The 27,667-nt window shown below is 45.7% G+C and overlaps 1 protein-coding gene across 1 annotated transcript in view; it reads left to right on the plus strand.

Moving 5' to 3' along the window:
• The first annotated feature begins 14,241 nt into the window (after positions 1-14,241).
• Positions 14,242-27,667, plus strand: part of LOC140208357 (uncharacterized) — a 101,790-nt gene continuing 88,364 nt past the window's right edge. The window contains exons 1-2 of the mRNA XM_072276961.1: positions 14,242-14,267; positions 19,295-20,628. Of these exons, the coding sequence (XP_072133062.1) occupies positions 19,702-20,628 (927 nt within the window). The 5' untranslated portion in view covers positions 14,242-14,267; positions 19,295-19,701. The remainder of the gene's footprint in view (positions 14,268-19,294; positions 20,629-27,667) is intronic.

Below are 27,667 nucleotides of genomic sequence, written 5' to 3' on the forward strand. Positions count from 1 at the left end.
CGCTGTGGGGAGCTCCGACCCCGGTGGCGCTGAGGAGGAGCTCCGACACCGGAGGCGCTGTGGGGAGCTCCGACACCGGTAGCGCTGTGGGGAGCTCCGACACCGGTGGCGCTGTGGGGAGCTCCGACCCCGGAGGCGCTGTGGAGGAGCTCCGACCCCGGTGGCGCTGTGGAGGAGCTCCGACCCCGGTGGCGCTGTGGAGGAGCTCCGACCCCGGTGGCGCTGTGGAGGAGCTCCGACCCCGGTGGCGCTGTGGAGGAGCTCCGACCCCGGTGGCGCTGTGGAGGAGCTCCGACCCCGGTGGCGCTGTGGAGGAGCTCCGACCCCGGTGGCGCTGTGGAGGAGCTCCGACCCCGGTGGCGCTGTGGAGGAGCTCCGACCCCGGTGGCGCTGTGGAGGAGCTCCGACCCCGGTGGCGCTGTGGAGGAGCTCCGACCCCGGTGGCGCTGTGGAGGAGCTCCGACCCCGGTGGCGCTGTGGAGGAGCTCCGACCCCGGTGGCGCTGTGGAGGAGCTCCGACCCCGGTGGCGCTGTGGAGGAGCTCCGACCCCGGTGGCGCTGTGGAGGAGCTCCGACCCCGGTGGCGCTGTGGAGGAGCTCCGACCCCGGTGGCGCTGTGGAGGAGCTCCGACCCCGGTGGCGCTGTGGGGAGCTCCGACCCCGGTGGCGCTGTGGAGGAGCTCCGACCCCGGTGGCGCTGTGGAGGAGCTCCGACCCCGGTGGCGCTGTGGAGGAGCTCCGACCCCGGTGGCGCTGTGGGGAGCTCCGACACCGGTGGCGCTGTGGGGAGCTCCGACCCCGGGTGGTGCTGTGGAGGAGCTCCGACACCGGTGGCACTGTGGCGAGCTCCGACACCGGAGGCGATGTGGGGAGCTCCGACACCGGAGGCGCTGTGGAGGAGCTCCGACACCGGTGGCGCCGTGGGGAGCTCCGACACCGGAGGCGCAGTGGGGAGCTCCGACCACGGGTGGTGCTGTGGAGGAGCTCCGACCCCGGTGGCGCTGTGGGGAGCTCCGACCCCGGTGGCGCTGTGGGGAGCTCCGACCACGGGTGGTGCTGCGGCGAACCTCCCGCTAAACGCAGTCGCTGTGCCGACCGCAGCCGTCGCCGGCGGTTCTCCTGTTCAGGCGGCGGTGAGGAAGGACCGATCCCGCTTTTGTGTAAGTTGGGGGCTGACTGCAGTGCGAAAGGGCCGGGACCGAGTTCTGCTGGACGGCTGGAGGCTCCGGGCTCTCCGGTCCCGCGGCCCCGATTTTAGCTTTGCACCCGAGCCCGGGTGGTGGGATCAGTTGTTGTTCCCAGGCTGGGAGAGGGTTTGGGGCGAAGGGTATCTGTCTGTGTGTGGGTAGAGGTTATGGGTGGACTGTGGGTGTGGGGTGAGTGGAGGGAAGGGTGTGGGACCGTAGTCGGGTGGGGTTGCTGTTGTGAGGAACTGGGATGATCGGACGTTCCGTGACCCGGGTCGGTCAAATAAAGTTGTAAACGGGAGGATCTGCTCCGTTGTATCGGACGCTCGGGCATCCTTTCAATGAGCAACAATCTCTTTTCAAATTCATCACTGTCTAATCTTGCTGTTAACATCGTGTTTGTTACAAAGCCCCAGAGTCTGGGAACAGCTGTCACAGTTATGGGCTGTTGGTGCAGACTGGGATGGCGGTGGGGTGTCAGTGACCTCTGTATCAGAGAAAAACACGGGTTTGTACAGCCGCTTGTGAGATAAATGTCCTTACAGTGGATTCGGATCTGGTGGGATATCTGGAGTTTGGAAGGGGAAAGGGAGAAAGGAAGGGGCTGAAGTGGGAGAGTTTTAAGCAGTGAAACATAGTCCGGGGTGGAGGAGTACAGGAGCTGTCTGAGAGATCGTTTTAATTGTTTTTTATATAATCTCACAGATGGTGACCGAGGAAGAAGCTTTTTGAGGGAGGATACCCAGAGATCAGCAGGTCACACAAGGTATCAAGAGAATGACAGTGATGTGATGTCCTGTGTCATGAGTATAGACAGTCATCTCAAGTGAGGAGTGTGTGTGGAGATGCAGTTCCACTGGGATCAGTGAAGTGTCCATCTATCTGGCTGAGTGTACAATCTTTGGGATTCACTGCCCCGAGGGCGTGAAGGCTGGGTGCATCTGAGGTGGAGAGAGATAAGTATTTAAGGGAGTGAGGGGGATGGCCACAAAAGTACAGGTCAGAAACGGCAGTGTTAAACAATCATAAGATCATGAGATACAGCAGGAGAATTCTTCCTCATTTCTGGTCTAAATTGATTTCCGTCTCATCTGAAAGTCTGCCCCCTGGCCCTGGGCTCTGCACTATGGGAAACACCCTCTCACATCCTCTCTATCTCGGGTTTTACAGTATTCAGGAACTTACAAACTCCAGCGGGAACAGGCACAGAAACATCAAACACCATGAGCTGTGATCTTGTTAGGTAGCCTCATGTGCAGCACCTTGTTAAAGACCATCTGAAAATCTGAACAAACAGCATCCACTGCCTCTCCTTTGTCTGTCCTGCCTGTTGTTTCATCAGAGAATTCCAACAGATCTGTCAGGCAAGATTTCTCCTGAAGAAAACCATGCCTACTTTGGCCGTACTGTATTATGCACCTCCAAGTACCCTGAATCCTCATCGTTAATGGACTCCAACATCTCCCCACCTACTGAGGTCAGACTAACTGTCCTATAATTTCCTTTCTTATCCCTCCCTCCCCTCTTAAAGAACGGAGTGGCATTTGCAACTTTCTAGTTCGCCATAACCATTCCCAAATCTAGTGATTCTTGAAAGATCATTACTCATTCCTTAAGAGAAACATGAGGGGGAATTTCTTCACTCAGAGGCGGTGAGGTTGTGGAATGGGGTGCCAGAGCAAGTGGCAGGTTCGATTTCAACATCTCAGAGAAGATTGGATGGGTTCATGGATGGGAGGGGGGAATATGGTCCCAGTGGAAGTTGCTGGAACTCAGCAGATTGATAGGTTGGCACAGACTAGATTGGCCAAATGGCATTATTCCATGCTGTCGTGCTCTATGTCTTTAATGTCTGCACAAACTCTTCAGCTCCCTCTTCCTGAACCCTTGGGTTTACACCATTTGGCCGGGAGTCTTATCTACCTTCAGACCTTCCAGCTTCCAAAGCACATTTTCTCCTCTGTAATAGCACCTATTCTCACTTCTGCCCCGATATTCTTGAGGTCTTGGCATTTTTGGGGGAAAAAAAGATGCAAAGTCAGGGTAAGGGATGTAGAGGGGACAGGGGAGGAAGAAGTCCAAGGTGGGAGGTCATAGGTGAAACTGGAGATGGGGAGGGGTGAAGTAATATACCCAAGGATAAAGTTTTCCTCAACGAAACCAGGATTGAGCACTCCATGCCGCCGTGTGTAAGACTAATAAGAAGTACACAATACTAAAGTTAAATGAAAGCACTATCCAGAAAAATGAAGAAATGGTCACTATGGAAGATCAAGTTATCCATTCATGTCCCTCCATAGAGACATCCCGCGATCTGAGCAGACAGATTCCGCGCAAACTGAGAAATGATTATGCTTTGCGATGCCTGCACCTCAAGTTTTACCAGCTGGAGCTGAGAAACAATAATTATTATACGTTGACAAACTCTCTGTAGACGGACGATCGCTGGACATAAAGTCTTGGCCTCCAGAACTGCGCGTGGCAATGAATTCCACAGATCCACCACCCTCTGTCTAATCTCACCTTCGTTCCAGAAGGACGCCCCTCTGTTCCGAAACAGTTTCCTCTGGTCCTAGACTCTCCCACCATGGGACATACCAGTCTACTCAGGTCTTTCAACATTCGATAAGTTTCAATTATATCACCTTTCATTCTTTTGAATTTCAGTGAATACGGGCCCAGAATCATCAAAGGGTCTTCACAGGACAAGACATTCAATCCTTTAGACTCTCTCCAGTCTTAGCCCATCCTTTCTAAGATAAGGGGTGCAAAACTGCTTACAATAATCTAAGTGAAGCTTCACCAATGCTTTATAAAGCCTCAACATTAAGTTCTTGCTTTTATATTCTAGTCCTCCTGAAATCGCATTTGGCCTCACTGCCGCCTCAACTTATAAATTATCCTTTAGGGAATCCTGCACAAGGGCTCCTAAGTTTAGACTATTTAGAAAATAGTGTACCCCAGTATTTCTTTTCCCAACGTGCATGACTATACGCTTCCCTACACGGTATTCCATCTGCCATATTTACACCCATTCCTTGAATCGTCAAAGTCCTTTTATAGCCTTTCTGCCTGGTCTTTTATAGCCTCTTTTATAGCCTCTCTGCCCGGCCCTCCAGCTATCTTGATATCATTGGCAAACTTTCCAATAAAGCTATCAATTCTGCCATCCAAGTCCTGTGGAACATCACTAGTCACCGGCAGCCAAACAGAAAACGTCCCCTTTATTACTATCCTTTGCCAATCAGCCACTGTTTTATCCATACAATAATCTTTCCTGTAATGTCATGGATTCATAACTTGTTAACTAGCCTCATGTGTGGCACCTTGTCAAAGACTTTCTGAAAATGCAGATGTACATCATTAACCGATTCTCCTTTGTCTAGCTTGCTTATAATGACTTCAATAAATTCAAAGAATTTCAATACACTTTCTAGGCAAGATTTTCCTGGAGGCAAACATGCTGAGTGCCGATTTTATCACGTGCCTCGAAATGCCCTGGAAACACATCCCCAACATCCGACTTCAATATCTACCCAACCAGTGAGGTCAGACGAACTGTACTAAAATTTCCGTTCTTCAATCTCTCTCCCTTCTTGAGTAGTGGAGATACATTTCTGAATTTGCAGTCTTCCGCAACCATACCAGACTCACTCCACTGATTCTTGAAACTTCATTGCTCATCCCTCCATAATCTCTTCAGCCACCTCTTCCAGAACTCTGGGATGTACACCATCTAGTCCAGGTGATCTATTTACCTTCAGACCTTTCTGTTTGCCAGGAACCTTCTCTCGAGTAACGACAACTTCACACACTTCTGACCACTGACATCTGGACATACAGCATCCCACTAGGTGCATCCACAATGAAGACTGGTGTGAAATACTTATTCAGTTCAGCCGCCATCTCCTTGTCACCCACCCTCCCCAGGCATCGTTTTCCCCCGGTCCGACATCCACTCTTGCCTCTTTTACACTTCATAGACCTGAAGAAACATTTGGTATCATCTTGTAACTTCGTATTCCATCTTTTTTTTCTTAATTAATTTTTTAGTTGCCTCTTGTTGGTTTATAAAAGCTTCCCAATCATCTAGCTTCCCACCAATTTTCGCTCTGTTATATGCCCTCTCTCTGGCTTTTATGTTGGCTTTGCCTTCTCATTAGCCGTGGTTGTATGACGCTCTCTTTAGAATAGTCGTTCCTTTTTCAATGTATATATCCTGTGTCTTCCGAATTGCTTCCCGCATTTACAGCCTTTGATGCTTTACCGTCATCCCTGCCAGTGTTTTTTGTCTGTTATCAAATTTGGCCAATTCCCCTCTCATTCCTCTGTATTTGTCCTTATTCCACGGTTATATTGATAGATCTCACTTTAGCTTCTCCTTCTCAAATTTCAGTGTGAATTCAATTATATTAAGATCATTCTCTCCTCAGGGTTCTTTTACCTTAAGTGCTCTAATTCGGTTCATTGCACAACACCAAATCCAGAATAACTGATCCCCAGCTGGGCTCAACATGGTGAGCAGTGACCAGTGATGTGCCTCAGGGATCTGTTCTGGGACACTTACTCTTCATCATATTTATAAATGACCTGGATGAGGAAGTGGAGGGATGGGGTAGCAAGTTTGCTGATGACACAAAGGTTGGTGGTGTTGTCAATAGTGTGGAGGGCTGTCAGAGATTACAGCGGACATTGATAGGCTGCAAAACTGGGCTGAGAAGTGGCAGATGGAGTTCAACCCAGATAAGTGTGAGATGGTTCATTTTGTTAGGTCAAGTATGATGGCAGAATGTAGTATTAATGGTAAGATCTTGGCAGTGTGGAGGATCAGAGGGATCTTGGGGTCCGAGTCCACAGGATGCTCAAAGCAGCTGCACAGGTTGACTCTGTGGTTAAGAAGGCGTACGGTGTATTGGCCTTCATCAACGGTGGAATTGAATTTAGGAGCCGAGAGGTAATGTTGCAGCTATATAGGACCCTGGTCAGACCCCACTGAAGAGTACTGTGCTGAGTTCTGGTCGCCTCACTACAGGAAGGATGTGAAAGCCATAGAAAGGGTGCAGAGGAGATTTACAAGGATGTTGCTTGGATTGGGGAGCATGCCTTATGAGAATAGGTTGAGTGAACTTGGCCTTTTCTCCTTGGAGCTACAGAGGATGAGAGGTGACCTGATAGAGGTGTATAAGATGACAAGAGGCACTGATCATTTAGGGCAGTCAGAGGCTTTTTCCCAGAGCTGAAATGGCTGCCACAAGAAGGCATGGGTTTAAGGTGCTTGGGAGTAGGTACAGAGGAGATGTCAGGGGTAAGTATTTTACTCAGAGAGTGGTGAGTGCGTGGTATGGGCTGCCGACGATATTCCAGATAACTGTGTATCAAGAGTCCCGATGAAGGGTCTTGGCCCAAAACATTGATTCCCATCGATAGATGCTGCCTGACCTGTTGAGCTCCTCACATACATTGTCTTGTTGCTCTAAACTTCCAGCATCTGCTGTATCTCTTGTGTCCCATATACTGGTACGTTTCTGGAAAGGAGACACAGGTAGGCAGAGAGGGTGCTGTGGCTGTGTTGGTAAAAAGTCAAATCAAATCAAATCATCAGAAAGGTGGCGTAGGGTTGGAAAGCAAACATTAAAAAAAAAATCACCCAACAGTCTGATAGAATTTCTAAACTATCTATTTTCATCAAAAATAAACATGATTATATGAGTATAATGAGTATATATGAAAGTCTGATAAAAAAAAACACAGGCCAGAAAACTTAATTGAGAAGCCAACTCAGAAAAATGTATTACCACTATGGAAGAAATAACTAACCAGTGGAATGAGTATCACCCTCCATGGGAGACATCCCAATGATCTGAGCAGATGAAATGGTGACAAGGAAGCATCGAGCCCCTGACTGAGAGTTGGAGACCTCTTCCCTGAAACAGAGGGATTCCTCGCAGAAATACAGGCCAAGGTGGTTAACAAAGAAAATAAATCAAAAATGCATAAAATACAAACAAGCAAGGTGATTAATGCAGAAAATGCCAAGAGAAACCAGACACAGTCCAACACATTCTGGGATCCTGCAGCAGTTGAACTCAATCGGATTACGTACACAGGTACAATCAAATAGCAAATATCATTCACTAAAACCTTGCTTTAAAATATAAACTTATGAATGACCACCGTAACTTCATAAAGGCACCATAAATTCAAGCCTGATCCGGTTTTAGAGTCAAAATCTCACAATTTATATGATAGTCAATACATTATTTCAGATAGGACAATCCATAATAACCATCCAGATATAATATTACAGGATAACCAAGCAGGAACAACTCCCTCAATAGATAAAACCATTCCCAACACACACATGTTCCTCGACCAGTGGAGCACCTCACCACAGGCATTGTTTCTGTCATCAGTCAGACAACCAAATTACTTTCTCTGTCAATCAGCTTCCAAATGTTGCTACTCTGTCATTTATTGCACACCCTGCTGCTGATTCCCTTCTCCTCATCATACGTTCTTACCCCGACCATCGTCCAGAGCCCCAAACTCTGCCCTGTGCAGACTCGCCTCTGGTTTCTGACCCTGCTCCGTTCAACATCCAACTAATGGTTTCTCATTCTGTTTTCAGTCTTGAGAGGACAGTGGCTTTTTCTAACAACCCTGGCAGCTATGTAGGATGCTGGTCAGAACCCACTTGGAGTACTGTTCTCAGTTCTGGTTGCCTCACTACAGGAAGGATGTGGAAACCACAGAAGGGGTGCAGAGGAGATGTACAAGGATGTTGCCTGGATTGGGGTGGGGGGGACATGCTCTCTGAAGACAGGTTGAGTGAACTCGGCGTTTTCTCCTTGGAGTGAAGAAGGATGAGAGGTAACCTGACAGAGGTGTATAAGATGATGCGAGGCATTGATCGTGTGGATAGCCAGGGGCTTTTTTGCCCCAGGGCTGCCACAAGAGGACACAGATTTAAGGTGCTTGGGAGTAGGTAGAAAGGAGATGTCTGCAGTAAGTTTTTATGCAGAGAGTGGTGAGCGCCTGGAATGGGCTGCCGACGACAGTGGTGGAGGTGTATACGATCAGGTATTTTAAAAGACTTTTGGATTGGTACATGGAGCTTAGAAAAGCAGAGGGCTATGGGTAACCCTAGTAATTTTTAAGGTAGGGGCAGGTTTGGCAAAACTTTGTGGGCTGAAGGGCCTGTATTGTGCTGTAGGTTTTCTATGTTTCTTTGTTAATCCTTCAGAAGCAGGGAAAATGACCCATAATGTGGAAATAAGAAGGTGAACTACCAATGTCATTCTTCCTCAGCCCAGGGATTTGAGGGGTGAAGAACATGTCAGCTAGAACTGCAGTCAATTTGACTTCTTCAGTCTGCAGAAAATTCAAGGGGAACCCCTTCAGCCACACAGTGGTGACTGTTTGGAACCCATCACCACAGGGAGAGCAAGAGGGGAACAACAGGGGAGGATTTAAAAGGACTATCGTGGAACAGAATCACTGGCAGGGTCCAGCCGGCCTGAGTTGACTCATTACTGTACACTAGGTGCATTATAAATTCACTAAGTACCAGAGACAAGAATTCGAACAGAACTGATTTATTTGCCTCAGATCCAGGATATTAAACAACAGTCCCATTAAAGGTGAATGTGCAGCAGAAGAAACTCCTCCCATGCCCAGTGACCAGGGTGCAGAAATGGGTGGGGTGAGCAGCAGCAATAATTGCAGAGTTCAGCACCGACAGTCACTCTCGAAATTGCAATCAGCAACGGTGATGGACAAATACCCAGCAAGCAGCTTATTCAAGCTTTCGCCCCAGTGTGAACCCGGCAGTGTGTCACAAGGTTAAATGACTGAGTGAATCCCTTCCTACATTCACAGCAGGTGAACGGTCTCTCCCCAGTGTGAACTCAATGATGCACATTTGATGGAGATGGCTGAGAGAAACTCTTTCCAATGTCTGAACAGGTGAAAGGCCTCGATCCAATTTGAACTCGTTGGTGTCTCTGCAGGTGGAATGACCGAGTGAAACCCTTCCCGCAGTCTGAGCAGGTGAATGGCCTCTCTCAAGTGTGAACTCTCTGATGTACCTTCAGTTTAGATGATGAAAGGAATCCCTTCCCGCAGTCTGAGCAGGTGAACGGCCTCTCCCCAGTGTGAACTCGCTGATGTACCTTCAGGTTAGATGACCGAGTGAATCCCTCCCCACAGTCAGAGCAGGACTGATGATTGAGTGAATCACTTGCTCCAATTCTTCAGTATCTGGACAGAGACAGAAAAACTGGCGTATTGTTTTCAAGATTCCTGTAGAGAGATTCCTTGTCGTTTTTAATCTGTAAAAAGATTTACAAAATCCATCAATGGGTGAAGGACATTTCAGATGAGATCACTTGAGTTGCCAAGGTGTGAACTGACTTCACACTGTTACAGTAAGGATCAACCCAAGTTGGAAGGAGAAATCATCTTCTAACTGGGCACAGTGTTGGTATCTGGAATCAAACTCCCTGATGCTCTTCCTGTCTCAATAAGAATGGGGCATTTCTGCCATCTCAAATCTCTGACTTGGCTCAGTTTGACTCTCTCTATTGGTATTATTCCCTGTTCCCACTGAGCTGTATGGGTGCCTGGCCCCAAAGGAACTGAAACACTCTCACACAAATAGCCTTTGTTGACCTGCAGCTGGGACCTTCTTTTATGCACTGTTAATTTAAAGTGCCGCAGTTTTAACGCCATATAAAAATTTGCTGCTGAGATGAATGGTTGGTCTGTTAAAAGGAATTAGAGTGAATATTAGTATTATTTCAGGTTCTTGTCACAGTCATAGAAAAGTACAACACAGAAACAGACCCTTTGGCCCATCTAGTTTGTGCTGAACTATTTAAATGTTTTATTCCCATATCCCTACCATCCAGGTACCTACACAAACCTCTTAAATGGTGAAACTGAGCTCGCATTCACCACTTCTGCTGGCTGCTCATTCCACACCTGGATGACCATCTGTGTGAAAAAGTTTCCCCTCATGTTCCCCTTAATGTTTCACCTTTCATCCTTAACCCATGGCCTCTGGTTGTAGTCCCACACCATCTCAGTGGTTAAAGCCAGCTTGCATTTACCCTATCTATAACCCTCATAATTTTGGTACAATTCCATCAAATCTTCCCTTAATCTTTTACATTCCAAGGAATAAAGTCCTGACCTGTTCAATTTTTCCTTATAACCAAGTCCTCCAGACGTAGCAATATCCTTCTGAATTTTCTCTGAACTCTTTCAACCTCTTTTACTTCTTTCCTCTAGGTAGGTGACCAAAACTGCACAAAATAGTCCCAAGTTACGCATCACCAATTTCTCATACAGAGTCAACATAGCATCCATCTCCTGTACTCAGTACATTGGCTTATGAAGGCCAATGTGCCAAAATCCTTCTTTCTCCAGCAACTTTTGCGTCACCACAGTACACACAGGTAACAACAGTTTCTGTATTGTACATAAATATTTCCCCTGAACCCTCCCCCAGGTGACTGACGGTGGTGAACTCAGTGATGGCAATGCCAATGAATATGAAGGGAAGGGCAGTAGTCTGTCTCATTGGAGTCTGGCACATTTGTGATGTGAAAGCTACTTGTTGCCCAGGACAAGGTGTTGGATATCATTATGGATCCAGAGGGAATGGGTTAAACATGTTCTCACGGGTAGAAAAGTCCAGAACAAGAGGAGGTAGAACAAGCAACGCACACAAAATGCTGGAGGAACTCAGCAGGCCAGGCAGCATCTATGGAAAAGAGTACTAATGCTGAGTTCCTCCAGCAATTTGTGTGTGTTGCTTGGATTTCTAGCATTTGCAGATTTTCTCTTGATTGTAATTGGAGGCAGAACAAAGGTGATTTTCTCAACAGCTGATGTGAAAGATTTTGTGCCTTTCTCCGAGTTCCCGATCCTTGCATTTAGACAGCTGGAGCTCAGCTCTGTCTGAGAGACCCATCGGTTCCCATTCCCTCATCAGCCGGAAGCCCCCTGGGGCCCGTATAGTGATCGAGAGAGAAAGGGAAGAATCGGTGTTGGAAAAAGTCCGACCAGAGAATCGTTCTTACCTGCAACTTGGACCTCCGGAGGCCGGTTGTGTACTGCGCGCATGCGTGATATTCGGGAACATCGGCAACCCTGACACCAGCGCATTCAATCGGTGAGTCAGCGACTGCGAAATTTAAACGCTGGGCTTTCTGGGTAATCACGACGCCATTAAAAGTGTCTGCAAGCACCGGTTCCATGCCCATGGATCAGTGTTTGTATGTACAAAAAACTCAGCACCTGTTTTAATGCAGACAGCAACTCCCATAAACAATATACTGAATATCAACAGGCATTCCCTGTGTTTCATGCCAAAGTAAAACCCTCTTACAATGCAGATATAAAAAACAAGAGATTCTGCAGTTGCTTGACATGTACACACACACGCAAAATGCTGGAGCAACATTCTGGACCGAAGGGACTGTAATGTGCTGTAGATTCCTGTGATTCTATGTAATTCAGCGGAAGTCTCTTCTCCCAGGGAGTGGTGACTTGTTCCAACCTGTCATCACATGGAGAGTGAGAGCTGAACGGCAGGGAAAGATTTTAAAATACCTGTGCACCGACAGTTTCGCACTGGGATTCGGCCGTTCATCTGCTCCGTGTGTGCGAAATGACTCATTCACTTAATCCACTTTATGATGCTCCGGTGAGTTTACAATAAAATAGAGGTCACATTTCTGTCCGGAGTGAGCAAAAAGGTTTACTCAATCATCCCAGCTGGTGCAACGCCAGCAACTTCACATCAGGGAGGAACTTCAAATCAGCTCTATGTTAAATATTTAACCATCAAGGTAACTGAGGGACTGTTAGAAACATAGAAAATAGGTGCAGGAGTAGGCCCTTCGGCCCTTCGAGCCTGCACCGCCATTCAGTATGATCATGGCTGATCATCCAACTCAGAACCCTGTACCTGCCTTCTCTCCATACCCCCTGATCCCTTTAGCCACCAGGGCCATATCTAACTATCAATCCCCCTCTCCATTATATAATCAGTTCAACATGACTTGCCTTTCATAAGTCTATTTTTTCTGTTATTGTCACACTTTGTCGAAGTGTTAGTTCTGAGACTGATTATCATTTGCAAGGCTTTCCTACACTGAGGTTAATCTGCCTGATCTAGGATTGCTAGATTTATCCTTGCATCTCTTTTGAGCAAAAATACTGTATATCCTATTCTCTTGTCCTCAGATGCACCCCAAAGCTGTAGATGTTGGACCACAACTTCGCAGTTTCCTCACATACAATCTATCTGTACCAGATGATTTATCCACATTCAGTTCAGCTGGCATTTATGGCAAATCCTCTTTTTCAACATCTCCCCAGAACAGAGCCTCATCTTCCTTTTCTGTTACTGTCAAAATCTGCAGTTCTTGCGGCTGCTCATCGCACCCAGGACTGAACCCGAGTCACTGAGCATTGGAGGAGTCAGTTCTGCTGATGTTAGCCCTAAACTAGAGTGGTGTTTAATATTATGGATCTGTGAAAGACAAATTAGTTCTGTATCAAATCCCGTGTCTCAGGTACTTACTGTCTCTACCACACTCACGATGTACAGTAGAGAGGCCACTCGGCCCATTTAGTTCCTGCCCATGTTTCTGTTCCATATCGGTATATCACAATCTATCCCTGCCATTTCCCTCTCACTCTCCCTGTGATGACAGGTTACAACATGTCACCACTCCGTGGGATAGGAGATTTCCCTTGAATTTCATAGAATCATAGAAATCTACAGCACATTACAGACCCTTTGGCCCACAATGTTGTGCCGACCATGTAACCTACTCTAGAAACTGCTTAGAGTTACCCAACCGTATAGCCCTCTATTTTCATAAGCTCCATGTACCTTTCTAAGATTCTCTTACAAGACTTCATTGTATCCACCTCCACCACCGTCGCTGGCAGTGCATTCCACACAAGCACCACTCTTTGTTTAAAAAAACTTAGCTCTGACATCTCCTCTGTACCTATTTCCAAGCAGCTTAAACCTATGCCCCATCGTGTTATCCATTTCAACCCTGGGAAAAAGCCTTTGGCTATTCACACGACCAATGCCCCTCATCATCTTATTCACCTGCAAGAAATTTTCTGCATGCTTTTCTCCAGGCTGAATAAGATGATGAGCTCACTGTGGTTTTAACGTTCTTCAGGGCTCTGGACTAAGGTGCTGAAGCTCCTTCTTCCCTGCTCTTTTCAACGTTTTGGGTCATTTTCACTAATTTCAAAGGACTGTGTCTCAGACAGCTGGGTTGTTGCAATGTGCCTCTAAAGTCTGACAGTAGACGAGCAAGTGAGTCATTGATGGAGCAGAGTCAGAAAACAAAGAGTTGTCAGCCTGATTCAGGGCTTTGGGGCTCCAGAAAGAGATGGGACTTAGAGTTTATAAGGAGGAAGAGGAAGAGAAATCAGGCCGGCAGGATGTGGCTACAAATGAAAGATCAGGGACATTTTGAAACAGTTTGCTTGGGAAAAAAAGTGTTTAATTTCTGCAAATTAATGGTGGAAATCAACAGATCAGGCAGCAAATGTGGAGTGGAGACAACGTTTAGGCTGAGCCCCTTCAGCATACCGAGACTGTGTACTCCTCTGCTTAGTTGCTGCTTGAACTGCAGAGTTCCTGTAGCACTTTGTGTGTGTGTGTGTGTGTGTGTGTGTGTGTGTGTCTCTGTACTGTATTTCCAGCAACTGCAGAATCTCTTGAGTTTTATATCTACATTTGTAAGAGGATTGTACTTTGGCATTAGATACACAGTGATATTGAGTATATTTTTTACGGGAGCCGCTTTCTGCATTAAAACAGCTGCTGAATTTTCTATATGCACAAAAAAACCTGAGCTATGGACGTGGAACTGGTGCTTGCAGAAACCTTTAATGGCACCGTGATTACCCATAAAGCCGTGCGATAGAAATTTCGCCCTTGCCGAAGCACCGATCAAATGCGCAGGCGTCGGCGTTGTGACGTTGCCGAATATCACGCATGCGCGCAGTGCACGGTAGGCCTCAGCAGACCGACAGCAGGTAAGAGCGCGTCCCCGGGGATAAGGGAGAAGGTGAGGGGAGACATAGAAAGGGGAGAGCGGAGGGAGAGAGACAATTGCTGTGATCTCCGGGCACCATGACCCGCAATCCCGGGACAGTCCTGCTCTCTTCCCTCTCTCTCAGCCCCACCATCCGTACACGGGCCCCGGGGAGCTTCCGGCTGATGCGGGAATGGGAACCGATGGGTCTCTCAGACAGAGCTGAGCTCCAGCTGTCTAAATGCAAGGATCGGGAACTCGGAGAAAGGGAACAAAATCTTTTACATCAGCTGTTGTGAAAATCACCTTTGTTCTGCCTCCAGTCACAAACCAGAGAAAATCTGCAGAGAGGGCACAGTTTTAAGGTGCTTGGAAGCAGGTTCGAAGGAGATGTCAGGGGTGTTGTGTTCTCTATACGTACCGTGGGTTACTAATAACAAACCATATTCTGCAGAATTGAACTTTAATTTAACAGCAGAAAAAAACAAGTTTTACACTGCCATGCTTCTCGATCATTCTTCATTTCTGCGCATGCTGGGAACTCTGTCCAGTCAGGTCCTGACACGTGATATCACCACAAGGGGTGAGTTTTTTTACACAGAGTGGTGAGTGCGTGGAATGGGCTGCCGGCGACTGTGATGAAGCCGGATACAATAGGGTCTTTTAAGAGGCTCATGGATAGGTACATGGTGCGTAGAAAAATAGAGGGCTATGGGGAACTCTAGGTAATTTTTAAAGTAAGTAATGTTTGGCACAGCATTGTGGGCTGAAGGGCCTGTATTGTGCTGTATTGTATTTGTTGTATGAATGGGGAAGTCACTTACCCATGACCTCTGGTTGTCGTCCCGCCCAACATCAGTGGAAAAAGCTGCTTGCATTTACCCTATCTATACCCTCATACCTTTTTAAACTTCCAACAAATCATCAAAGCAATGTATAATATCCTTTTTTATGCTTAGAGCCTTTTTTAGATGTATAAAATGATGAGGGGCATTGATCGTGTGGATAGCCAGAGGTTTTTCCCCAGGGCTGAAATGGCTAACACAAGGGGCATAGTTTTAAGGTGCTTGGAAATAGGTACCGAGGGGATGTCAGTGGTAAGTTTTTTTACACAGAGAGTGATGGGCGGTGTGGAATGCACTGCCAGCAGTGGTGGTGGAGGCAGATACAAGAGGGTCTTTTAACAGCCTCTTAGATAGGTACATGGAGCTTAGAAACATAGAGGTCTATGTGCTAGGGAAATTCCAGGCAGTTTCTAGAGTAAGTTTCATGGTTGGCACAACATTGTGGGCTGAATGGCCTGGAATATGCTGTAGATTTCTATGTTCTATGTTGAACAGCAAAATTACTTTGGCTACCCTACAATCCTCTGATAACTCTCCCATTACTAAGGATGATTTAATTATCTCTGCTAGGGCCCCAACTATTTCTGCACTTGCCTCCCGTAGAGTCCGAGGGAGCACCTTGTCATGCCCCGGAGATTTATCCACCCTAATCTGCCTCAGGATAGCAAACATCTCCTCTTCTTTAATCTGTATAGGGTCCACAATTTTAATGCTGCTTTTCCACACTCTCATTGACACTCTGTCCATCTCCTGAGTAAATGAGATATAAAAAAAAATTAAGATCTCACCCATCTGCTTTCGTTCCACACATGGATTGCCATTCCGGTCTTCCAGAGGAGCAACTTTATGCCTTGCAATCCGTTTGTTGTTAATCTATTTCTAGAATCCCCGACAATTATCCTTTATCTTTTTTACGAGGGCAATCTCATGCTTTCTTTTCGCCATCCTGATTTATTTCTTATGTTTTCTCTTGAATTTCTTATACTCCATAAGAACCTACCTGCCTATCTTTGTTATGCAACTCCATTTTGTGCTTCACTAGGTTCTCAATATCTCTTGAAAACCAAGAGATACAGTTTCTATCTTTATCTTTTATTCTGACAAGCACATACCCACTTTGTGCTTACAAAATTTTGCTTTGAAGGCCTCAATTTACCAAGCACACCTTTGCCAGAAAGCAGCCTGTCCCAGGCCACAGTTGCCAGATCCTAGTGTCATAATTCCAGGTGTTGATCCGTGCTCTGAACACATCTGCCTTTCCTACGCTACTCCCTGTATTGAAATATACAGGATTGAGCATATCCACTGCACCATGCTCAACTTTTTCATTCCTGTCTTTGTCTGAGGTCTGAACAACAACTGTCTCCACAACGTCTCCAGTATCTGTTCTGTTATTCAGGCTCCCATTCCCCCTGCAACTTTAGTTTAACCCTCCCCTACTCCCACCTCCCACCATGCAGCTCTATCAGCCCTTTGTGCTTCATCTCCCAGATCAATAAAAAGGAGGTGCATACCAGGTACAGGCAGATAGGAACAAATGGGATACTTATGAAATACAGGAAATTAAAGTGAACACTTATGAAAGACAAAGAAGGCATGAGGTTGCCCCAGCAGACATGGTGAAGGAGAATCCTCATGGATTTTGCAGATATGTTAAGAGCAAAAAGGATTGCAAGGGGGGAAAAAAAAAAATCCTATGCAAGATCAGAACAGTAGTTCTGATCTGAGGCAAAATAGATGTGGGAGATTTTTTTTTGCATCCGTATTTACACAGGAGATGGTCACAGAGTCTATAGAAGTGAGGCAAAGCAGCATCAACTTCATGGATCCTGTACAGATTACAGAGGTGGAGGTGTTTGCTGTCTTAAGGCAAATTAGCGTGGATAAATACCCAGGGCCTGACAAGTTGTTCCCTGGGACTCTGCGGCAGACAAGTGCAGAAATTGTCGGGGCACGAGGACAGATATTTAAATGATCTTTCGAGACAGGTGAGGTACTGGAGGATTGGAGGACAGCCAATGTTGTTCCGCTGTTCAAGAAAGGCTCTAAAAATAAACTAAGAGATTGTACATTGGTGAGCTTGACATCAGTAGTGGGAAAGTTATTGGAATGCATGTGCAGGAACTGGAGATATGCTGTAAGTATTTGGATAGGTGTGGACTGATTAAGGATAGACATCAGGGCTTTGTGCATGGTAGGTCATGTCTAACCAATCTTGTAGAGTCTCCCGAGGAAGTTATCAGGCAAGGCAGTGGATGTTATCCACATGGACTTGAGCAAGGCACTGGACAAAGTCTCATATGGGAGGTTGGTCAAGAAGGTTCAGTCACTCAGCATTCAAGATGAGACAGTAAATTGGATGAGACACTGTCTTTGGGAGAAGCCAGTGTGTGGTAGCAGATGGTTGCCTCTCTGACCGGAGGCCTGTGACTAGTGGTGTGCCACAGGGATCAGTGCTGGATCTGTTATTGTTTGTCATCTATATCAGTAATCTGGATGATCAGCAAATTTGCGGATGACACCAAGATTGGTGGTGGTGTGAACAATGAGGAAGACTATCATGGCTGCTGTGCAATCTGGACCAACTGGGAAAATGGTTTGAGAAATGGAAAATGGAATTTAATGCAGACAAGTGTGAGGTGTTGCACTTTGGTATGACGTACCAAGGGAGGTCTTTCACAGTGACTGGTAGGGCACTGAGGAGTGTTGTAGAAGAAAGGGATCTGGGAATACAAGTCTTTAATTCACTGATATTGGGGGAGTCCAGAACCAGAGGCCACAATTTGAGAATAAGGGGTAGGTCATTTAGCATGGAGTTGAGGAAAAACTTTTTCAGCCAGAGAGTTGTGGATCTGTGGAATGCAGTGGAGGCCAATTCTCTGAATGCTTTTAAGAAGGAGTTGGAGAGATCTCTTAATGATAGCAGAGTCAAGGGATATGGGGAGAAGGCAGGAACGGGGTACTGATTGTGGATGATCAGCCATGATCACAGTGAATGGCAGTACCGGCTTGAAGGGCCAAATGGCCTACTCCTGCACCTATTGTCTATTGAAAATGGTGTCATGGATGTGACGGAAAGAAAGACTTTGGCCCATTGGCCTTCATGAACCAAAGTACTGACAACAATAGATAGACGTTATGTTGACTTGTGGAAGACATTGGTGAGGCCTAATTTGGAGTATTGTGTGCAGTTTTGGTCACCTACCTACATGAAGGTTGTAAAAGAGGTTGAAAGAGTTCAGAGAAAATTCACAAGGATGTTGCCAGGTCTGGAGGACTTGGGTTATTAGGAAAGATTGAACAGGTCAGGACTTTATTCCTTGCAACATAAAAGATTGAGGGGAGATTTGATGGAGGTATACCACTATTATGAGGGGTATAGATAGGGTAAATGCAAGCTGGCTTTTACCACTGAGATGGGGTGGGACGACAACCAGAGACCATGGGTTATGGGTAAAAGGTGAAACGTTAAGGGGAACATGAGGGGAAACTTCTTCACGCAGACGGTCATCCGGGTGTGGAATGAGCAGCCAGCACAAGTGGTGCATGCGAGCTCAATTTCAACATTTAAGAGGTTTGTATAGGTACCTGGATGGTAGGGGTATGGGAGTGGGTGGTTTAAATAGTTCAGCACAAACCAGATGGTCCAAAGGGCCTGTTTCTGTGCTGTAATTTTCTGTGACTGTGACAAGAACCTGAAATAATACAAAAATTCCCTCTAAGTTCTTTTAACAGCTGTGTGGACCAACCATTCATCTCAGCAGGAATTTTGTATATGGTGTTAAAACTCTGGCACTTTTAAGTTAATAATACATAAAAGAAAATCCCAGGTGCCTGACAAGAAAGACAATTTGCCTGATACTGTTTCAGTTACTGTGGGGCCAGGCAACCATGCTGCTCAGCAGGAACAGGGAATAATACCAATGGAGAGAGTCAAACTGAGCCAAGCAGCAAATTGGAGATGGCAGAAATGCCCCATTCTTATAGAGACAGGAACAGCATCAAGGAATTGATGGTCATTCCAGATACCAGCACTGTGCCCAGTTAGAAGATGATTTCTCTCTCCAACTTGGGTTGAACCTCACTGTAACAGTGTGATACCAGATCAAACCTTGACAACTCAAGTAATCTCATCTGAAATTTAGTCCTAACCCAGTGATGGATTTTGTAAATCTTTTTACAGGTTAAAAACGAGAAGGAATTTAGCTGCTAGGATCTCAAACACGGCACGCCAGTTTTGCTGTCTCTGTCCAGATGTTTGAGAAGTGGAGCAAGGATTTCAATCAACCACCCTTCCTGCTCAGACTGTGGGGAGGGATTCACTTGGTCATCTGACCGACTGGCTCGCCCGTCATTTTACACAGGGGAAAGGCCATTCACCTGCTCAGACAGTGGGAGTGGATTCACTCGGTTATCTCAATTGAAGGTACATCAACAAGTTCACACCAGACAAGGCCATTCATCTGATCTGTGTGTGAGAAGGGATTCAGTCGGTCATCCCACCTGTGGACACACCAGGCAACTCACACTGGGCAGAGGCTGGTCATCTGCTGAATTTGTGGGGAAGGATTCACTCGGTCATCTGACCTAATGGCTCACCAGCGGGTTCACACTGGGGAGAAGCCGTTCACCTGCTCAGTCTGTGGGAAGAGATTCACTGATTCATCCTCCCTACAGAGACATCAGCGAATTCACACTGGGGAGAAGCCATTCACCTGCTCAGTCTGTGGGAAGAGATTCAATGAGTCATCCAACCTACAGAGTCATCAGCGAGTTCACACTGGGGAGAAGCCGTTCACCTGCTCAGTCTGTGGGAAGAGATTCACTAATTCATCCACCCTACAGAGACATCAGCGAGTTCACACTGGGGAGAAGCCGTTCACCTGCTCAGTCTGTGGGAAGAGATTAGCTGATCAATCCAGCCTACAGAAACATCAGCGAGTTCACACTGGGGAGAAGCCGTTCACCTGCTCAGTCTGTGGGAAGAGATTCACTGAGTCATCCAGCCTACAGAGACATCAGCGAGTCCACACTGGGGAGAAGCCATTCACCTGCTCAGTCTGTGGGAAGAGATTCACTGGGTCATCCAACCTACAGAGTCATCAGCGAGTTCACACTGGGGAGAAGCCATTCACCTGCTCAGAATGTGGGAAGGGATTCACTCAGTCATCCAACCTACAGAGTCATCAGCGAGTTCACACTGGGGAGAAGCCGTTCACCTGTTCAGAATGTGGGAAGGGATTCACTCGGTTATCCAGCCTACAGAGTCATCAGCGAGTTCACACTGGGGAGAAGCCATTCACCTGCTCAGAATGTGGGAAGAGATTCACTGATTCATCCAGCCTGCAGAATCATCAGCGAGTTCACACTGGGGAGAAGCCGTTCACCTGCTCAGACTGTGGGAAGAGATTCACTCAGTCATCCCACCTACAGAGTCATCAGCGAGTTCACACTGGGGAGAAGCCATTCACCTGCTTAGAATGTGGGAAAGGATTCACTCAGTCATCCAGACTGCTGGCACACCAGTCAGTTCACAGTGGGGAGTGGCCGTTCACCTGCTCAGACTGTGGGAAGGGATTCACTTGCTCGTCTAAGCTAATGGCTCACCAGCGAGTTCACACTGGAGAGATGCTGTTCACCTGCTCAGTCTCTGAGAAGAGATTCACTGAGTCATCCAACCTAGTGGCACATCAGCGAGGTCACACTGGGGAGAAGCCGTTCACCTGCTCAGTCTGTGGGAAGAGATTCACTCAGTCATCCCTCCTGCAGAGTCATCAGCGAGTTCACACTGGGGAGAGGCCATTCACCTGCTCAGTTTGTGGGAAGAGATTCACTCACCCATCCACCCTACAGAATCATCAGCGAGTTCACACTGGGGAGAAACCATTCACCTGCTTAGTCTGTGGGAAAAGATTCACTCAGTTATCCACCCTACAGAAACATCAGCGAGTTCACACTGGGGAGAAGCCGTTCACCTGCTCAGTCTGCGGGAAGAGATTCACTCAGTCATCCAACCTACAGAGTCATCAGCGAGTTCACACTGGGGAGAAGCCATTCACCAGCTCAGAATGTGGGAAAGGATTCACTCAGTCATCCAAACTGCTGGCACACCAGTCAGTTCACAATGGGGAATGGCCATTGTTATGAATCCCTAGATTTCGTTTGCTGTGGACTGTCATTTTGAGAGAGAGAGAGATTAAGAATGGAAATCAGTCTGACTTGCAGCTTGTTTACATCACTCACAGCTTGTTTAGTTTTAACCAAGGACACAGACACTCAGAGTCAGACGGAGATGAAGGAGGAAAAATGGAAGGTTCGAAACAAGGGAACTAGTGGCCAAAGGTCACTGTTTCAAACTTTCCTATGCCCACAAAGGTGGGTTAATTATCGATTCAGCATACATTGAATGTGTGGTTGTCACCTCATTTGATCCATAGGAGTGGATCGGATTTGGGGTATCCTGTGAAGACCACTTATGTGTTAACCCTTGCCTGGGTGTAGTGTGGAAATTCACTTGAAGACGATACCCCTTGTGAAAAGTCACTTTCGGTGATAATTTGTATGTGGATTTGGAACAACGATGGATAAAATCTACAGCGACTGTTCTCTCGTTTTACCACCATGGATGCTGTGGAATTCAACGTTATTGCCTCCTCTCGACATTTACCCTGGATTACAAATATCTCTCTCTCCTCAACTATTCTGTGGTTGAACTGAACTTTCATAGCTTACCATCTCAAGACTCCAAGCCTTGTTTCCCCTGAGCTCAGTAGTTTGGGAGTTATACTTACCCACATTTATACACATAACACTGTTAACTTTTGTTTGTCTTGCTTAAGTTACTATATTGTTTGTAGGTACTAATAAAGATAGTGGATTTAACATCAAAAACAGACTCTAGGTGTAGTCTATTGCTGCTGACTCATTTCTAAAGTGTTACGGGGACAAAATTGGGACTTGCATCCGGGATAGGAAAAGATTTGGAGGTGTATTGATTAATTATCGATTTCACTGGAGAAATCCCTTTTGATTTATTTGTGTGTGGAAAATAAGCAGCAATGGATGTTGATAGATTTCTGGAAGCGCCAACCTCTAAGGCACTGAAGGACACCAGAAGTATTGAGTTGTTGAGTATTGTTAAATGGTTAAAACTTGCTAAGGTGAAATCGACAATGAGGAGGTCACAGATGCAGAGGATAATAGCTGAACATTATGTATCTGAGGGTGTGTTTAAAGTGGAGGAGTTGGAGGTGTTTCCTGAAAGTAAACCTAGTGAGCTTGGCCTCCCGTACAAGTTAGAAAAATTCAAGATGGAGGCTGTGGAAAGGCAGAGGCAGGTTGAGGCTAGAGAGGCAGGAAAACAGAGAGAAGAGGCAGAAAAACAGGGAGGAAGCAGAAAGACAGTGGCTGTTTGAACTGGAAAAGATAGAGAGATTGCAGCAAAGGGGTCTAGCATTAGACTCTGGTGATAAATTTGAGGGCAGTCAGGATGTTAAATTGGTACCTCCATTTGACGATGCAGAGGTTGATAAATACTTTCAGCATTTTGATAAGGTTGCTCAGAGTTTAAAGTGCCCAAAAGAGGGTTGGCCTATTCTCTTACAAAGTGTAACTAAGGGGAAGGCTCAGCAAGCCTATTCTGCTTTGACAGTTGATGAAGCAGCTGATTATGACATAGTGAAACAGGCTGTGCTGAAGGCTTACGAGTTGGTCCCAGAAGCATACAGGCAAAAGTTTAGAAATTCGAGGAAACCTGTGAACCAGAGTTATATGGAATTTGCTTCTGAGAAGTTTGTGTGTTTTGACCGCTGGTGCACATATAAAAATGTAAATGATGATTTTAACAGCTTGAAAGAGTTGGTTTTAATTGAAGAATTCAAAAGTTGCATCCTTGATTTAGATTTAGATGAAAAGGATGCTGCCACTTTGCAGGAGTCTGCTAGATTAGCAGATGAGTTTGCTTTAACCCACAAGGTTATGTTTACCCCGAGTAAGAGTTTCCAAAAGAGTAGCAGGGATAACCAGGGTAAATCAGAAATTAAAGCTGGGACTAGTGACAAGAGTAAGGATGAAGAGAAGCAGTTGAAGGAGAAATATTCTGGTCTCTCTTGTTACTATTGTAAGAAAGCTGGTCATATGACGGCTAATTGTTCTGTCCTGAAGAAGGAAAAGGAGGCAGTCCCACATGCCTGTGATCAGTATGTTGAAGCACCTATAAACCCACAGGGTTCTGAACATTCTGTTGAGGCTCAGTTAAGAACTGAGAGGTCTGACTGAGTTAAGAAGGGATTCGATCACTTTATGTCAGGTGGGTTTGTATTAGTAATGGAAGGGTCAACCCCGGTACCAGTGAAAATTCTTTGAGATACTAGGGCTTCTCAGTCACTTATATTAGACAGCATTCTAAAGTTTGGTGATGAGACTGACATTGGTGAGGTAAATCTTATTAAAGGCATTGGGGGCAGCATTGTTTCTGTGCCATTGCACAAGGTAACTTTACAGTCAGGGTTGGTTTCGGGACCTGTTAAGATTGGATTATGCTCCAGTTTACCGGTGGACGATGTTACTTTGCTGTCAGGGAATGACCTGGCAGATGATAATGTTGTTCCTGCAGTGCAGTCGACAACTAAGCCAACCACTGACGACCCACAGATGGATTTTAACATTTATCCTTCCTGCACAGTAACTCGAAGTACGGTGAAAAAGTCTGCTAATGCAGACGGTTCTGTGCAGCACGATTCTGATACCCAAGGTAGCCAAAATTGGGATTCAGGTTATGATGACTTGTCAGGGACTTTTCTGCCTTCATTGTTTCAACAGGATTCAGGGAGCAAGTCTGATGAGAAAGATTTATCCCTGTCCAGGAAGGAGTTTATAGCAGAACAGAACTGGGACCCTGAGATTGAAGCTTTATAGGAAACATCTCTCTCAGATGATGAAATTAAGAAAATGACAGTAGGGTATTATCTCCAGGATGGAGTGTTAATGAGGAAGTGGAGGCCACCTGCTATACCTGCGAGTGAGGAATGGGCAATTGTTCACCAAGTTGTAGTTCCTAAATTTTATTGGACTGAAATTTTAACTTTGGCTCACAGTATGCCCTTAGGTGGCCATTTTGGAGTGAATAAAACTGTAAACAGGATTATAAAGGAATTTTACTGGCCTAATTTGAGAAAAGATGTTGTGACCTTTTGCAGAACCTGTCACACTTATCAAGTTGTGGGTAAACCTAATCAGGTCACCCCAGTGACCCCACTCCAGCCTATACCTGCATTCGGAGAACCCTGTTCCAAATTTATAGTGGATTGTGTTGGCCCATTGCCAAAGACTAAAGCTGTCCATCAGTATTTGCTAACTATTATGTATACCGCATCCAGATTCCCAGAGGCAATACCTCTCAGAAATATTAAAGCTAAAACTGTGGCGAAGGCTCTTAACAAGTTTTTTACTTTATTTGGTTTGCCTAAAGAAATCCAGTCTGATCAAGGAAGTAATTTTACATCTGGATTATTCTAGCAGGTAGTTTATGAACTGGGAACTAAACAAATTACATCGTCTGCGTACCATCCGGAATCACAAGGGGCTTTAGAAAGATTTAATTCTACCCTCAAAACAATGATTAAGACATACTGTGTTGAAAATGGAAAAGACTGGGATGAAGGAATACATTTGCTTTTGTTCACTGTAAAGGCTGATTTATACTTGTGCATTGGGGATACGCCATATCCTACACCATAGGCCCGATTTAATTTTTGCGTAGCCCTACGCCGTAGCGAGCATGCGTAGTTGTGTCTGCATCACTCTGCACTTCACCACCAAAACGCAAGTTGGCGGTGGGGTTTCTCTGACACTGTTGAGCTTCTTCGTGAGAGACATGGATGAGGAAATGCATTTCCAATATTTTCGGATGTCGGCAGGTAGATTTGACGAGTTGGTTCATTGTCTCCAACCATTTATTTTGCATCAGTGTACAGACATGGCAGAGAAAAGCAACCAGAAATGCGATGCTACCAAGCATACCAATCACAGTTGTTGCGGTCTGCGTCGCCACGACGCGTGAGTTACTTTTTAGAGGAGGTGCGCGTCACCCTACGGCGTAAGGTACAGCGTGGGTACGGCATAGGGTACATAGTGCCTACGGTGTACACTTGACGCACAAGTATAAATCAGGCTTAAGAGAGTTGGTACAGGAGTCACTGGGCTTTAGTCCATTTGAACTTGTATTTGGTCATAGAGTGAGGGGACCTTTGACCTTGTTAAAGGAACAGTGGATTGATGGGGATGTACATGTTAACTTGTTAGACTATGTTTTGAAGTTCAAAAATAAACTATACCAAGCCTGTCGTCTAACGAGACAAAACTTGAAGATTTCTCAAAGCAAAATGAAGTGTTGGTTTGATAAGCGGACCAAAACAAAAGAAAATACAAGGTAAGGGATAATGTGCTTGCCTTATCTCCAATGTTGACGAATCCACTTCAAGCGAAATTCAATGGACTGTATGAAATAGTCTCTCAAATTAATGATGTGAATTATGGTATTAAAACACACGACTGACGTAAACTAACATGGGTGGTACACATCAATATGATAAAGCCTTATTCAGACAAGCAGGCACCATCGGTGAGTGTTGTCAAACGTATAAATCTGACAGCCCTGAGAATGAAACAATTGACTTGTCTGAGACTTTTCACAAGCCAAACATGGTCCCGGTTAGGCTAATGAACTCAGTTGTTCTCGAAAACATTGACAACAAGTTGGCTCATCTGCAGCCAAAGCAACAACAACAGCTGAAGGAATTAATTCAGAAGTTTAAAGATTTATTTCCTGATGCTCCCAAGTAAACCACGGTCGCAGTACATGACGTAGATATTGGTCAAGCCAAACCGATTAAACAACACCCATATCGCATGAATGTAGAAAGGTGTAAATTGGCTGAGCAGGAAATTGAATATATGCTGGAAAATAGTATTATTAGGTCTTCAACATCAGATTGGAGCTCACCCTGCGTTATTGTGCCCAAAGCTGATGGTAGTGTTAGATTTTGCACTGATTATAGGAAGGTAAATGCAGTAACAAAAACAGATGCCTATCCTATCCCTAGGGTGGATGATTGCATCGATAAGGTTGGAAAAGGTAATTTCTTACAAAGATTGATCTGTTGAAAGGGTATTGGTGTGTTCCATTGACGGACTGAGGTAGAGAAATTTCTGCATTTGTGACACCTTCTGGGTTGTATGAATACAATGTTTCACCATTTGGAATGAAATATGCTCCAGGAACATTCCAGAGAATGATGGATTCTGTAATTCAAGGGTTAGGACACACAGATGCCTATATTGATGACTTAGTCACAGGGAGTGACACTTGGGAAGAGCATATCTCTGTAGTAGAAAAGCTGTTTGACAGGCTCTCCAGGGCCAACCTTACAGTTGACTTAGCTGAGAGTGAATTTGGCCATGCCACTGTGATCTGTCTTGGCTGTGTTGTAGGTCAAGGCAAGTTGGCTCCTGTGCAGGCAAAATCCAGGCCATTTCTGAAGTTCCTATTCCGACTGTGTGACAAAGGCCCGTCACTGATTACAGACGTCTCATGGCACACTCGGTAAAACACTCAAAGGGTCATCCACACACATTATTCCCTCTGTTATTGTGGTGAGTGCACACGTCACAATAAATCAACAGTCACAATTTTACACTCATCCCCAGCAGTAATAGGTATGAAAAAAAGAAACACACTATGTCACAGTTTTATTATCTCAGGTCAATTTATTCATATTCATCTTTCCAATAAGTGTTTTGCCGAAGTGTCATGATAATCTGACGTTTCTCTCCTCCACAGTCACTGGGTCTGAAACAGAGCTGCTGCATAGAGCTGCCTTATATAGAGGCAGCAGCAACCTGCACAGGTGTGCCGATGGTGGAGGATACCATCTTCACCTGGGACAAGGGTTATGTTACCTAATTACTCATCTTGTGGTAAAGTTTTGGGGTTTATACAAGTTACTTAACTGGGAAATGGTGAATCCTATGATGAAGTCTATGTGTTTATTGTGAGAACTGGTGGTAGAGTTTCAGATTGTGTGAAATGGAAGATAATTGAGTTAATTAGCTTTTGGTTAGTCTGGGGGGATTGGCTTAGCAGTTATAAGCCTCGAGTTACCAAGGCTTTGAGTTCTTTTTTGTCTAGTCTGAGGGTGGCTGTTAACCAGACAGGTGACAATTGCAAGCTGTATATATATATATATAGTTTTATAAAAATTTCTTGTTTTGATGTGGACATCCAAGTTTTTCTTTTTCCACTATTTTTGTAAATAAAAGCACCTCAATCTATTTTTACGACTCAAGCCATCTTGTTATTTTTCTTAGACAGTTGACCCACAGTTTTTGTGACAGACTGGTAAGAAGGCTCTTAGAAGGTTTCTGGGAATGGTTGGATATTATCGTTAGTTCTGTAAGAACTTTGCTGATATCGCTCTTCCTCTGACTAATCTCCTGAAGAAGGGTGAAAAGTTTGTTTGGACCGAGCCTTGTCAGGAAGCATTTGATCAACTGAAAG

The sequence above is a fragment of the Mobula birostris genome, chromosome 13, assembly GCF_030028105.1.
Source record: "Mobula birostris isolate sMobBir1 chromosome 13, sMobBir1.hap1, whole genome shotgun sequence".
Lineage (NCBI taxonomy): Eukaryota > Metazoa > Chordata > Chondrichthyes > Myliobatiformes > Myliobatidae > Mobula > Mobula birostris.